This window comes from Condylura cristata, unplaced genomic scaffold, assembly GCF_000260355.1.
Source record: "Condylura cristata isolate star-nosed mole 26May11 unplaced genomic scaffold, ConCri1.0 scaffold00029, whole genome shotgun sequence".
NCBI lineage: Eukaryota > Metazoa > Chordata > Mammalia > Eulipotyphla > Talpidae > Condylura > Condylura cristata.
The window spans coordinates 3,282,306-3,297,725 of record NW_004567130.1 but is presented as its reverse complement, the minus strand read 5'-3'; the positions used below and the strand labels follow the sequence as shown (position 1 = coordinate 3,297,725).

General features: G+C 55.6%; 1 protein-coding gene across 1 annotated transcript in view; it reads right to left on the bottom strand.

Moving 5' to 3' along the window:
* GLT1D1 (glycosyltransferase 1 domain containing 1) overlaps positions 1-15,420 on the bottom strand; it is a 45,650-nt gene that overhangs the window by 8,310 nt on the left and 21,920 nt on the right. Inside the window, exons 7-11 of the mRNA XM_004690638.2 lie at positions 15,270-15,365; positions 14,736-14,785; positions 11,247-11,290; positions 9,965-10,085; positions 3,141-3,239 (exon numbers count right to left, since the gene is read on the bottom strand). Coding sequence (XP_004690695.1) covers positions 3,141-3,239; positions 9,965-10,085; positions 11,247-11,290; positions 14,736-14,785; positions 15,270-15,365 — 410 coding nt within the window. The remainder of the gene's footprint in view (positions 1-3,140; positions 3,240-9,964; positions 10,086-11,246; positions 11,291-14,735; positions 14,786-15,269; positions 15,366-15,420) is intronic.

Sequence of the window (15,420 nt, the reverse complement as noted above, 5' to 3'; positions counted from 1 at the left end):
GATGGATGGATGGATGGGTGGATGGGTGGGTAGGTGGGTGGATGGATGGACAGATGGATGGGTAGGTGGATGGGTGGGTAGGTGGGTGGGTGGATGGATGGATGGATGGGCAGATGGATGGGTGGGTGGATGGATAGATTCTAGATATAGAAAATTAAAAAAGAAGGAAAAAAGGAAGGGCGGGAAGGAGGGAGGCAGGGAGGAAGGAATTAGGCTTCCATCCAAAGCCTGTACGCCTCTCAGAGGACCCCCCTCTAAAGTTGTCAGCCCCCAGTTCCCTTGTCTATAAAATTTCGGGAGCCCCTGCACTGCCAACTGCAGGGAAAGGACAGAGGTGCAGACCCCGAACACGGCACAGCACGGGCACAGAGGCCAGCGCCCTTGCTCCTGCTCTTGTCTGCACCCCACCGCAGCTACAGGTCTGGGTGTCACCCCTTTTATCCCTTTTATTCTCACATGAGTATCGGCAACAGATGCTGTAAAGCATCAGAGACCCCCCACTGAACTTTATCTCTTGTTTGCATGCACCCATGGGTCACTGTGATGGGCAATGTGTCAGAGGGGCCTGGAGGCCCAGCCAAACATCTTGGATTGGAGTGGGGGTGGGGGCTGGATGGGCCTGCTCTGCTCCTCAAAAGCAGCCTGTGGCTGTGAAAGGTGACCCCCAGGTCCCCACCCCAAAAAAACTTCTGTCTCTGACCCAGGCTTGAGGCTGAAGGACTCATGTGATGAGGCTGGGCCAGACAGCATCGTCCCTGATTAGACCCGCACCCAGTGCCTCAGTCCTATCCGCAAAGTCCCTCTAACCAGGCCACAAAGCAAACCGCAACTTCATGCCAGGAGCCCAAGTCTGGGACCCCTTCCCAGCAGGAGACCCAGCCCTGAGGCCCCCTCATGCTCCCCAGGCAGGGTCATGCAGTTCAACTGAGCCTCAAGAGTCGGCTTCATGCAGGAGTCAGCCTGACGGAGCCAGCTCTTGGGCCTCTTGCCTCAGTTTCCCCACCTGTAATATGGAGATGAGACAAGGGTCTATATTGTGGACTGTTGTGAGCATCTCGGCAGTCAGTCCCAACATCTAATGCTGTCTACTAGCAGGAACACCCTGTCGTGGGGAGGCGAGCTGCTGCCCCCCACCCCTGTACCAGCACCCTGACAACAAGCTCATTGGGGGGCTTGATCTGCTGCTTCTTGTCCTTCCACCTCCAGGACCTGGCCTGGAGTCCACCGCACAGAAGGACTCTGGCATGCCCGGGAAGCACAGAAGCCAACCTGCCACCCCTTAGCAGCCACGTGGAAGCTCCTTTTCAGACTTCCCAGGCCCCAGCACCTGGCCCCATTCCAGCCCTGAGCCAGACAGGTGACTGACTACCCCAACCTCCACTTTTTCTGGGAGGTGGGGTGGTCCTCAGGCCAAGGTCTGATGTCACTCAGACTTGACCTCCGGCGTGATGGAGGTGCCTTGGCAGGCCCATTCCTGGATCAGTACAGAAAGGACAGCTCGCAGGCAGGGTGAGCCACATGTCCTCGCCCGTGGGCCAAGCTCCCCTGGCACTGAGACGGGCCAGATTGCTTAAATACCAGCATTCAAAGTTGGCGAAATCCAAGTAATCTGTGCCCGCACTACCTCAGTGTCAGGGCTACCTCCCTGTCTGCTGTCACCTCCGTGTCTGCTGTCACCTCCGCGTCCACAGCCCCCGAGTCTAGCACATTTCCAAGTGCGGCAGAAAGCACAGCTCCCCTCCGAAGCCTGCAGGGCTGTGTTCCCGGCACCGTCTGTAGAGCTGACATCACCGTGCTGGCGTCACGTCCGAACGTGACTGGGTGAGGCTGCGGGGTGACATCCGGGGCTCCCAGGGACTCGGGGCTGGTGGAGGTGAGGCCAGCGTGTGAGGCAGGACAGACATTGCAGCTGCTCCACGGAAGGTCTGCTGGAGGCTGCATGAATGGGACAGTCACCTGCTCACCCTTGCTTGGCCTGACCTGCCCACTGCATGACTGCCGGGCAGATGTGCATGGACGAAGCAGAGTGTGTGTGTGTGTGTGTGTGTGCGTGCGCGTGTGTGTGCGTGCGCGTGTGTGTGCGTGCTTAAAATCGAACTATGAAACAGACATTCGGGGAGGTGAAAACAAATCACTGTGCTGGGTGGAGACGGCTTAGGCCTGGCCATGGGTGTGCATGGGAAGCCATGCCAGTCCAGTCTGGAAGCCCTCAGTGTCCGAGCCGGGCCGGCTCATGTGTCTCCACCCAGGGCACCAGCGCAGCAGCCGCTGGACAGCGACCATTGTCCTCACTTGCTGGCCTCACCTCCTGCACCGCCCAGCCGGGCCCCCACTGGGGGGGCTGGGGGTGGAGGGAGGTCTGTCCACTAGGCAGACCATGAAATGACCCGTGACGGGCAGGAGATCAAGCTGTGGTGAGGTGTCCACAGTGGGGAATTATAAAGCTGAGTCTCCAAGTATTTGCATTGACTGTGCTTTTCAAGCAGAAATGCCTGTTTCAGAGCTGCGGCGTGCTTTAACAACGGTGACGCTCAGCAGCTCTTGTTTAAATCTACAGACTCGGGAGCAAAGTTGGCACGGAGGCTTTCATCTGCTAATGCTGACACCCTGCTGGAAGCGGTGGACCCCCAAGTCCTGGCTCTGGGTCTGCAGGGGGCTCAGTCTGCAGACCAACCCCTTCACCCAGCCGGCACCCCAAGGGAGGGGGGAAGCCTGACCCCCAGGTCCCAGAGGAAAACACCAACAAGTGATCCTGAGAGACTTGCGTGAGCAGATACCCTCGGACCTCTGCCCCCTTCCTGGCAAAACCTGCACCCCAATGCCCAGGTGCAGCCCGGACTCCGTCAGCAACATACACCACCCTTACTTCTGGGTGTGTGTGTGGGGGGGAGTAAGTGTGTGGCTGTGCGAGGTCACGGTCGTGGAAGGACCCAGGGTGCGTCCCCAGAACCTAGCCACATGGCCACTGCACCCCAGCCTCGGGGCACAGCCTCTGGGGCGTGGGGCCTGGGCCCTGCTGCCGACACAATGCTGAGTGTGCCTGTACACTACTGGGGGTGACTGCGGCCTGGAACATGCAGCCTCAAACAGTAGGTGGCAGGACACGGGGCCCTCCCGCCAGGCCCGCACTGGGCCCTGACCTGTGGGTCTGAGAACAGCAGCCCCGTGACTCCGTGCTTCACCACAGCTGCGTTGCCTGGGATGTGCCTCGCCAGCACCGGGACCTCCAGGGCCATCGCCTGCAGAAGAAGAGACACAGATGGGCCCGGCTTGCAGAGCAGCAGGACCCTGCCTGCCCACTTCCCGCAGCCCCATGGCGCGGGGCTCCCCCGAGACACGCGGAGGTGCCCACTGCACTGACCAGCTCTGGGAAGCGCCAGTGAGCCTGGCCTGGCGTGACCGCTGCAGTGTCCGGAGGAAGCCCAAGTGTTCACTGGGCACACCTCAGCTACTACGTGAGGACGCCTCTTCAATCCCCATCATAACTTCCAACACCAGCCTTACGAGTGGCCCCGACATGTCTCCTCGCAGACGGGCAGGGAAAAGATGGTCCCCAGCAGCCCGACACACGCAGGAGAGGCTCCCCGGCTCTCAGGCATGGGGTCAGCCCGGGACCAGCACCCACTAGGGCAAGAGCTCCAAAAGGTGCAGAAGCAGGTGTTGGGCTGACTGGGAGAGGCCTCTCCCTGCTCCCTTGCTGCCATCTGGGAGCAGACCGAGGAGGGCTTAGCGCGAGGCCGGCTCTCCCCGTGTCCATTCGGGCTCCCACACAGGACCGCCTGCCGGCTCCTTCCCAGCCTGGCCCAGCATGTGCGCCACAGGGCCTGCCTTCCCTGGGTGGGGGCTGGAGGAAGGGCCGGTGGCAGCGCCATGTCTGGCCCTGGCTGTACCTGTGGCAGCTGACGTCACCCTTCGTGGCCGCGAAGGGGAGTGAAACTCCCCCCACCACAGCACACTGTAGCGGCTCGTGACACCAGGGCCTCGTGGTGTGCATGCATGTGCAGACAGGAACGCAGAAGGGGCTCAGAGTCACTCATCCTTTGGGAAACAGCAACCAGAGCCACACCCTGGAGGCCTGCGATCACCAGAAAGATGCTTGTGGGTGAGGAATGGGGCCGTGGGGCCACTCGCACCGTTGGGGGCAGAAGACAGTATGGACATTTGTAAGGCTGCCTGGCTTTTCCCCAAAAGCCTAACGGAGCCCTCACCAAGGGGGCAGCAGTTTCGCTTAGAATGATGTGCCCAAGAAAAATGAAATCTTGTGACCCCTAGAGCAGGTGCCAGACCCCGTGGGTGCAGCCGGGCTCCCAGACACCAGCAAGTGGGGACAACTCAGACACTCATCCACATTAGACTGTGGTCTCCAGGGTACCAGACATTGGGAAGGTATCAGCTCTGCTGGGGGCACCTTACCCCAAGAAAGGAGCCAGACACAACAGGGGTCGTGAAGAAGCCCTAAAATCGACAGCTGTGGCGGAAAGGTGGCGGCCCCAGCTTGTGAGTGTCTGGAAATGAACTCAAGAGCACTGCTGGGAAGAGCGCATGAAGGCAAGGTGGACCCTGGCCCGCAAAGTGGACCCTGGCCTGCAAAGCTGTCCCATTGAAGGACCGCGAACGCCATGCGAATCCCCCACCTTCACTCCACCAACATCAACCACGTGTCCTACCGCCAGGCCCAGAGCCCTCAATTTTCATCTGCAAAGCAGGTAGCCAACATATTTGCTGGCCCAGCAATGAGCACTCCACTGCTGGCTCTTTATGGTCACAGAGACAAAAACAAAAAATGGCAGCAAGTCTGGTCACTCCCTACAACTCAAGGACGGCGCCTTTCTGACGATATGCCTTGTGCTTTGCAGTTCTTCAAACAGCACCTGTATTTGCTTCTTAAAGATTGGTCCAGTTGGGACAATAAGTAGACTCTTTCATCAGCACCAGCCTGGACCCTGACTCCTGTGCTGCACCACTGCTGTGGGCCACCTGCTGCTAAAATGATGCATCTTGTAGTGGGGGTGTTGTGGGGAAGCCCCACCCTCAGGGGCCCCTCACCTGTGTTCACTGGGTCTTCAGCATCCTGGCACATGAGGCAGAGGTCTGGGACCTCGTGGCTGGCAGATATGCCCTCCCCTGGGTAGATGGGATCTGTCCCTCTCCTCATCCAAGGGGACCCCGACAGCCTCCCTTCAGTGTGCCTTCCCTCTCCAAATTCAGTCACAAATTCAGTCCAGGAGGAGGGATGTGACCTCCACCGTCCTCACTATCCTCCACTGTCCTCCCACTCTGCTCCTGCTGCCTTCATTTCCTGCACAGCGGCTGGTTACAGGGCAGGGAGAGGGGCACCCCAGCAGGCAGGTTTGGGGGTTCAGGTTCTGCCATCCACTGCATCAAGACAAAACATATAAGACCTTTAATGGAAAGGAACTTTAATACAATCAATGTGCAATAAAGAAAAGACAGAGTGTAGTTTCCAAATCCAGCACCCAAAGTTACCCGTCCCCTCGTGAGTAAATGCTCATCCACACAAGGTTGGCCCAGAGCAAGGCCTGAGAGCCTGCCCAAGTCTAAAGCACCCTCCAGTGGGGAACCATAGAAAAGGGTCAGAAACAGCCAGACAAGTCTGGAAGGAAAAGAGCAAAATTAAAAGCAAGATAAAAGCTGCATCGTCACCTCCCCACGGGCCTCACCCAGCCCAGGACCGAGAAGCCCGCACAGCCTCTCCACACGTCTCTGCTCCACGTGCCGCCCCAGGTGACCTCCCAGGCCCCCTCCTACTCCCCCTCCTGCTTCCTTCCTGCTTCCTTCCTTCCGGTCTCCTCTCCCCCAGCTTCCCTCCTCCCTGCCCAGCTCCACCCTCCTTGGGTGGGCCAGGAAACCTGGAAACTCCCTTTTATTGGGGGCCCTCCTTTTGTTACAGGGAAGGGAGAGAGGGTACCCCTAAACCCCTAAACCTGCCTACTCTAAATAGGTTCTGCCATCCGTCACATCAAGACAAAACATAAGAGCTTTAATAGAAAGGAACTTTAATACAGTGAGTGCACAACAAGAAGACAAAGAATATAATTTCTAAATCAAGCAACTGAAGTGACCCATCCCCTCGTGGGCAAAAGTCCATCCAAAAGGGACTGGCCCAAAGCAAGGCCTGAAAGCCCGCCACAAGACTAAAGCACCTGCTGGCCGGGACCCATTAAAAGGGTCCGAAACGGCCAGGCAAGTCTGGGAGAAAAAGAGCAAAATCAAAACCAAGATAAACACTGCCATAGTCACCTCCCCACGCGCCTCTCACCCACATCTGCTTCAACCAGTCCAGGACCAGAAGCAAGCAAAGTTTCTTCACCTGTTTCTCTGCTCCATGTGGCTTCCTCAGGACTCCTTCTGGCTCCCCATCCTGCTGCCTTCTTCTCCAGATTCTTTCTCTTCCCTCCTTTTCTCTGCTCAGCTCCACCCTCCTTCTGAGTGGGGCAGGGAACCTGGAAACTCCCCCTTTCCTAGGGGCCACCCTGTTACTGTCACAGGCCTACTTCTCCAGAGCCTGATCTAGCAGTGGGTTTCCAGGCTTCCAGCCTGCCCGCCCGCCTTCTTTCAGCCCCTAAAAGGACAAAATACCCCAAGAATGGGGCCCCTTGCCCCTGGCGTTGCCGGGCTCTGCAGCCTCCTCACCCAGCCAGCTCAGCACTCACACTCCACCAGGCCCTCGAGCTGAATGTGGCAGCACTCTAACCATCGGAGCTCTGAGGTTCCTTTTCAAAGTGGTAAATACCCCCCTCCCCCCACACACACACAGTTACCATAGTTGAGATGACACAGTCACAACTGTTCCTGAAAAGCCTTTGAGTGAGAGAACCTTCCATCGCTGGGGCCCAAATGAACCTGCAATCACCAGAACCTGGGCCTGGAGCCAGGAGCATAGGAATGTTCTTTGTGTTCCTCTCCTTTGGGAGTGTGTCTCTGATCTGAGGGGAAGAGCTTTAACCGAAGTCGCCCCCCCTTTCTCCCCTCCCCCAGGTTCCCTGCCCCACCCAAGGTGCTGGGCAGGGTGGGGAAGCTGGAGAGGAGACTGGAGAAGGAAGGAAGAAGGAGGTCCAGAGCGGGCCTGGAGAGGCATGTGAGCAGAGACAGTGAGGAGGCCACAAGTGCATCTCCGCCCTGGACTTGCACCGCGGACTTGGGGGGACATGGAAGGGGCACTTGAAAGAGACAGAGACATGGGGGGAGCCCGGTGGGGAGGTGACTAGGCAGCCTTTATCTTGATTTTGATGTTGCTTTTTTCCTCCCAGACCTGCCTGGCCCATCTGCCCCCCTTTCCTGTGGGTCCCACTGTAATAGGGAGGTCCCCAGAAAAGGGGGAAGTTCCAGGTGCCCTGCCCCCACTTGGAAGAAAGGTGGAGCTGAGCAGGGAGAAGAAGGGATCTGGAGAAGAAGGAAGCAGAATGGAGAGCCAGAAGGAGACCTGAGGGAGGCACAGGGAGCAGAGAGACATGTGAAGAAATCATGTTGCTTCTTGGCCCTGGACTGGGTGAAACATGTGGGTGAGAAACATGTGGAAAGTTTCACTATGGCAGCGTTTATCTTGATTTTGATTTTGTTCTTTTCCTCCCAGACTTGTCTGGCCATTTCGGACCCTTTTCTTTGGGTCCCGGCCAGAAGGTGCTTTAGTCTTGTGATGGGTTTTCAGGCCTCGCTTTGGGCCAATCCCTTTGGGTGGACTTTTACGCATGAGGGGATGAGTGACTTTGGGTGTTTGCTCTAGAAACTATATTCTTTGTCTTTTCTGTATTGCACACTCATTGTATTACAGTTCCTTTCCATTAAAACTCTTACGTCTTGTCATGATGTGGCAGATGGCAGAACCTAAGTTTGGGGGTTCAGGGATGCCCCTCTCTCCCTGCCCTGTAACAGATTTGGTGCCCAACATGGGGCAGGGAAACTGGAACTTACCCTTTTCCTGGGGACCACCTGTTACACCACCCAGAGGGGCCTTATCCAGAGGCAGCTGTCGGGGCTCAGTGGTCTTGCTTTGGGCCAATCCTCTTTGGCTGGACACTGACTCACTCGGCGACAGGTGACTTTGGGTGTTTAACTGGAAACTATTTTAACTCTAATCTTCCCGTCACACACTAATTGCATTAAAGCTCCTTTCCACTGAAGGTCTTACACACTGGAGTATGTTTTGCCTCTATGTGGTGGATGGCAGAGCCCATCTAGAGGGGGCAGGTTTGGGGGTCCCGAGCGCCCTTCCCCTGCCTGTAACAGGTTGAGCAGTGGGTTTCTGGGGCTGGGAGAAAGCTGAGGAAGACTGGGACAGAAAACAACTTTTTGCTTTCTCTTCACTTAATGCTGGGCTCCATAATGAGCTGCACTTGAAGTGGGGGGCCGGTAAGGGGGTATCTGCCCCGCTGCCCACGCCTGCACGCCTGCCACTCAAGTCTGATTTTTGGAGCTCATCAGTTAGGGAAGAAAAAGTTTTAGCAAACGGACCTGAGGAAATAAAGCTAATTGTGCACCATCAGCCAGCTCTTCCTTTGTTCTGTGATTAACTGCTTGGTTGTCTGAACCGGCTCCGCTGGTGGCAATCAGAACTGCCAGCAGATGCCTTTCCAGAAGTGCAAAAGGTTTGACAGCAATTTGTCTACGAGGAAGCCTGTGTGTGAGTAATAAATCATTCCACTTTACCTTTCCTTGAGAAGCTGAAAAGAGGGGTATTTACATACAACTGCACAATGGACAGCCCTAGCGCCCTAAGGCAGGGGCGAACCTCCCAGAGCCAGGGACCCAGCAGCATGCAGGAGGGTGGCAGGCAACTGGCCGAGGGTGAAGCAAAGGCCACAAAGGCTGAATCACTTCCAAATGCGCCCAGCACGTTTCACAAGGGAGCAAGAGGTGACAGTGAGTGAGCTCCCAACTCCACCGCAAAATCGGGTTTGTTTTCTGCTCTTTAAGATGAAACCACACAGGGGCCTCTATTGTGGCACATGGGTTAAAGCGCAGCACTATGAAGCCATCCACAGCCCCTGCAGCACGAGTTTGATCCCCAGCCTGGGAGCTGACACTCGTGGAGCAACAGACCTCTCCTGTCACCCTGCTGCTGCCCTCGGCAGTGTGTTTCAGTGGATCCACCTCTTCTGCTCCCCACTCTGTCTCTGGGAGTCCTCTCACTCCCCACAACTCTGGCCTGTACACCGGTTTTTATTTGCACAATTAAATAAAACTTTAAAAAATGAAACCGCATATAGGGCCCTCCCTGGTGTCACGATGGGTTAAAGCGCAGCACTATGAAGCTATAAGCTATCGCAGCCACTGCAGCACGAGTTGGATCCCCGGCCAGGGAGGTGACCCCCATGGTGCAGCAGACCTCTCCTGACCCGCCCACTGCTCCCCTCAGCAGTGTGTTTCAGTAGATCTGCCTGTTCTGCTCCCCACTCTGTCTCTGGTGCATCCTCTCACTGCCCTTGCACCTCTGGCCTGTTCCCCAGTTCTGTATGCACAAATAAATAAATGTTAAAAAAAAAAAACATATATAAAGAAATTGTGAAGCTCCCAACATCACCATGTGACTTTCCCCACTGTGGTTATTCGCCATTTCTCAAATGTGCTCAAGTCCACACACCACCTCTCCTGGGAACTAAACACAAGAATCTAACCTGCAAGGGCCAGATGGCATAAGCACCGAAACAGGAGGCTGGGTATACCCTCAGACAGACAGCGCTGTCCTAGCCCCTAAATTCCAGGGTGTGGAAAACCCTGGAAAGGGGGAGAAGTGAAGCAAAGCAGACCTCTGGCAATTACACACCTTCATCCCAACACCCAGCTGTCCTGAAGGGGTATTTAGAGCCCTCAGCTTGGAAAGGAAAGGAGCCCGCCTTCAGCCTGGTGACACGCGGGGCTGGGTGGACAAACAGCACCCTCACGAGTGAGAAAGGGGGTAACAGGCAGCTTCCGGCTTCCAGTTCAGGACCCCAGGGGCGGTTACCTCCAGAATGGCCGCTGACATGCCCTCGGAGACAGAGCTGTTCACCAGGGCGAAGCAGTTCTTCACCACGGCGTGGAGGTCTGCCTGGGCCATCTCTCCCACCAGCCGGACCCCCGCGCTCCTGAAACAAGGCAGGAGGGTTAGACCTGACCTGGGGGTAACACTGAAGGGGGGCCTCTGTGTAAGATGAGACATGAGGGTGCCTTGCTGCCGGCACCCTCGGAAAACAGGAATAGGGGGACTGTTCCCCTCCCCATGCCTGGGGAGGCGGAGGAAGCTGGGAACACACCTGCTTCTTGTTTGAAATGCGTGTGATGAAGGACATGCGCATCTTGGGTACGGAAGGTCAGCGACCGGCTGTGCCATCTTCTCTGTATGCTTTAAACATACTTTTCCTAACACATACTCAAACTTCTTTCAAGTCATTGGCTAAAATGCTAATAACACATTTACATAATAAACAGAAAACAAGGCCACAAATGCCTGCTCAGAATTGACAGTATTTCACTATGCAATGAAATACAGTTCTTGCTGTTTTATTTTTCATGCAGCCACTCAGACACCCCCTCCTGCCTCACCCCTACTGCTTGTATGCTGGTGCCAGCCCTTCCCAGCCCTGCCCACCCCTGCACACTGCACCTATGGGCAACATAGGCAAGGAATCTCCTAGCGCCCTTGCTGCTGAGGTGGAGGGGGGCTGGCCCAAGTGGGAGAGCCTGCTGGCCCCAGTCTCTCCGGTCCTATAAGATGGACAGAGGGAGCCCCGCAGCGGCCTGGCTTCCTGAGGGGCAAAGGCCACTGGATAAGGAACTGAGTGCTGGGAGTCCTGGGAGTGTGGGCCAGTGACATCAGGCGTGTGGGTCCCAATGTGCCCCAGTGCATCGAAGCCAAAGGTGGGCTCTGGGAGGGCAGATAAGCCCTGTGTCACATGAGGGGGACAGAGTGCTCCCCAAGAAGCACCTGGTTCTGCCATCACCATCAGGCTCAGGAGCTTGGCGAGCCCCCGTCCTCCGCTTTGGCCGTGTGACCGGTGACAGTCATCTCACAGTGAGGCTCACTGGCACTTGCAGCGGGGAGCATGGCGTTCCCACAGGAGCTGCCTCTGCCCTCTCAGGGAGCTGCTTCTGCCCCTTCCACTGATCCTTCCTGGGGTGCAGGAGTTAGGGTGTGAGGGTCCCCAGTGGGGGTGCCTATGATGTGCGGATGCAAGGAAGGCCGCATCACTTTCGGGGCTGGGTGACCCCAGCTCTGCCCCAGTCACCCGCTCTCAGCCTGCTCTTACCTCTCCACCTTGGCCTTGACCGCTCTGGTAAACACTGGGTCGACCTGCAAGGACACAAAGGCAAACTCAGGAGAGCCGAGGCGGTGCAGCTGCGTCTCAAGAAGACTCCAGGCTCCAACAGAGCCAGCGGAAGTCCGCAGAAAATGCCGGAACAACAGGAGGAAGAAGACTAAGGGGACTCTGGAGGATGGGACACTCCTGGGGTGTGCTGTGGTCTGGAAGGGGGTCTGGTGAGCCCCCACGTAGGGCAGACTGTGTACCCCTTGGTCACTGTGTCACACTGAAGTCTGCCATAACAAATTCAGCTATAGTGGGGAAGCTGTGGTCATCCCCGGACCTTGCTGACAATAAACCTATTTCACAGTGGCCTGGAGCACATCTGGAAACAGGCAGTATCACACTCACAGGCCCGTGACAGCACGGCCCAAGGTGTGACCGACTCTGCCAGGTCAGAGGCTGCAGACACCGCGTCGTCCCGGCCATGAGAGCACTTGTTCTGAGAGAGCCCAAGTGCTGGCCTCGTCCAGAAGCAACAGCGGGTCTGCTGTAACCACTCAGGTCCCTCCCTGGGGGGTTACAGCACAGTACGATGAAGCCAGCCGCAGCCACTGTAGCATGAGTTTGATCCCTGGCCAGGGAGTGACCCACAGGGCACAGCAGACATCCTCTTGTGTCCCCGCTGCTCCCCTCAAGCAGTGGATTTCAGTACATCGGCCTCTTCTGCTCCCCACTCTGTCTCTGGTGAATCCTCACACCCCCCACACCTCTGGCCTGTACCAAGTGATTCCCTCACACTCCAGCAGGGGGCGTGCTCTGGAGAAGGGCTTTTGCCACCAGTTGCTTGCTGGGCACTTGGCCGTTGGCCAGGGTGGACAGCTGAAGCTGCGCTGTAGAGAACTCCTTACCCCTCCTCCTCGGGTGGGCTCGCAGGGCTAGGCTACGGATGCCAAGTGGCTACCAACACAATTCTACTTCTGAAGAGATCGTTAAAGAAAAAACTTACAACTTGTCTGTGGCTATTAGCAGTCTGGACTTGCTGGCCAATTACTGTGCCGAACCCACGCTAGGTCCTTGCGCGCCTTGCTTTAGTGCTCTGCAACAAGCATTATCCCTACTTCCAGCTAGAAGATTTGGGCATCTGAGAGCTTGTGTGGCTAACGGCAGCAGGGTGTAGGGCCGGTGTCCAGCTCAGCAGAGGCCAGGTTCGGAAAGCCACGCTCTGCTGCTCACCACCACTTGCTCCAAGTTCACAAAGGTCCCGGGAACAAGGCTCAGCAAGGTGAGCCCCAGTCCTAATCCTGCCTCCTTCTCCCCACCACTCCCCTCCTCACCAGATCCCACTCTACACTGGGACAGCCTCCGTCCCCAAGCCCCCGCCCCCAGGCACAGGCAAAGCCTCCTCCCAGAAATTGCCCCCATCCCCAGGCACAGGGCCCTCCCTGGTGGCGCAACAGGTTAGGACGCAGCACTGCAAGTGAGCTGCAGCCGCTCCAGTGCGAGTTCGATCCCCGCCCCAGAGGTGACCCACATGGCGTCGCAGACCTCTACTGACCCCCCGCTGCTCCCCTCAGCAGTGTACTTTGTCGATCTGCCTGTTCTGCTCCCCACTCTGTCTCTGGTGAAGCTTCTCACCCACCACACCTCTGACTGTACCCCAGTTCTGGATTAATGAATAAATAAATCTTCTAAAAAAGAAACTGTTCCTGATATCTGGTGGGGGCTGCTCCCAAGGTTTCTACTGTCATACCAGACACAGGCCAGCGCCTGGCATCAGAGCATCCTCCAGCTGCTGTGCCCTGAAGGATGGTGCAGATGAGAGCGCCCCAGTGTGTCCTCTCATTTCCCTTGTCTGTTCCTTTTGGGGTGAAATGACCCTAAACAATTAAATTCCATCACAGCCCCAATGCCTAGTGCCAGTCAGGTTTGTGGCTCGGCATGTTCATTTTCAAATTCATATTTTACTTAACGATCATCTCCAGCTAGAAATTCCTCTTGAAGTTAATGGTACTGGCAGTTTTCTGCTCTCGTGATTAAATATTTAGGCAAAAATAATGTCAAGGCCAAAAAAAATCACATTTACAAGGCCGCTGAATTAGCTAACACTCTGAAATTTAACTGCAGGTGTCACGGAGACTTTCAAGCTGGAGTTCCCACTGCACTGAGCTCTCCACATTCACCTTCCACATCAGTTCATTTTCAAATCTCTTAGTGAAGCCAAGTGAAACAAAACCCAAGACAGAAGCAAAAAGAAGGGTAGATATTTTTGTTTAATGAAAGCACATGTTATGAAATTTTAAAAAGCAAAGCCAGGCAGACAGCAGGGAAAATTCTCATTTCTTCCTTCGGCGTTTATTTATTTTCTAGCAGAATATATTGTTTCAACTCCCAGGCTTAAGGAAAATAATCTCTGACATGAGGAGTGATCGCAGGAAGTCATTAAGCTGCCCTCTCTTCCCCGGGCTCACCCACGCTCCCTCATCAAAGAGCCTGCAGACTCGCCAGGCTCCCAGGCCCCGGCAAGCAGAGAGTGTGCTTCGCCCAATCGGCTGACCTGAGAAATCAAAGCGGCTTTACCAGGAAACCAAAGCCAAATGCAAACCGTCCTGTGGCAATATGGAGCCCCAGCGGTCCACAGAGAAGGCGATGCGGCCGGGGAGGTTTTGACTCAAGCCCGGCTAGCCCAAGTGACCCACCCCTCACAGGCGAAAGTCCTCACACCAAGGAGCAGGCAGCCTTGCACGGAGGGGAAACTGAGGCACAAGGGTGCCCTGCATCCAGCAGTCCTCCCCCCTCTGCTGCCCAGCCAGGCAGAACGGCCAGTCCACTCAGAGCCCGTCAGATTATGTTGTGCATCGTGAAGTTAAGTTTGGGGTCCAAGCATATTTTCCAGCCGTGATGAACAGAATAGCATGGCAGGGTGCTGCCTGCACTGACAGCGGGTGTGTTAGCGGGTGCATGGCTCAGTCAGGAGGTCCAGTGAAACAGTCGGTGTGCTGGGGGTAAAGGGAGTTTTCTGGGCCCCCCAGGATACTGGGGCCACCTGGACCTCTCAGGGCACTTGGGCCATTCTTACCCCTAGGATGACCCAGGACACCTGGATCTCAGATCCCCAGGCCACTTAGACCCTCTGGAGCCTACCAGAACCTCTGGAGCACCCAGACCCCCGGCATCCTGACCACACAGGCCACCTGGACCCCAGGCCCCATCTGCCTTATAGGTTGTGTCCACTCTTGGCTATATGCCCAAAAGTGACCTCTCTGTATTTCCAGAAGATATCAATTATCTTCTGGATAATTGATAAATTTTAAAGTCGTTACAATAAATTTATTGTAAAGACTTTAAAAGCCTCCAATTCTCGAAACCTCAGTCTGGTTTTAAAAATAAGAGGCTTTATTTCCTTAAAAAGAAAAATTGGAGAAAACAACTTATAAACTTAATTTTAGAAAACATATCAAAGAGCATCAAGGGAAAAACAGGCTGCCAACTTACTTCTGGACCAACGATCACCATGTACACAGTGGAATCTTCTTGATGCCATTCTAAAGGAAAGGAAAGGAGGGAAGCCTTGCTAAATGGTTCTAAGTCATAGCTGAAAACACAAGTTTGGTATAATCTACTCATCATATAGCTGATTCCAGGTCACTTTGCTTTTGTTCATATTGGGCAATTCAAATTACATCTAAAATACAAATACTACATTTTATGCTTTTAAGTAAAATATGAATTCCAGAATGTTCCATCATCCCTAATTTTTGCCTTCAATGGACTAATAAGCCACCGAGGCTCATCATGGCCCGTGGCTTTCTCATCGTGGCCCGTGACTTTGCCAAGGGCAGCGTCACTGGCAACCCAGCCAGTCTCCAGATGTGCCAGGCTGCGGCGGGTGCAGGCCATCTTCCCAGGAAATGCTTTCAGTTCCAGGCCCAGGGAAGAGCAGATAGCCCAAATCGCAGCAGAGCACGATGTCCTTCCCCACAGAGGGCCCTTGGGTGGGCCCACAGGCAGGTGACTCGGAGAACTTACCTGAGAAGGCATCCAGCAGGTACAGGGGGTCCTTGACTTGTCTCAGGCCACAGATCAGGAGGAACACATGTAGGTGGTCAGCACTGCAGTTGATCCCTGCAACACAGGGTGGGCACGTTTGGGGGGCTGGCCAGGTGGCCGCGCAGTCCTG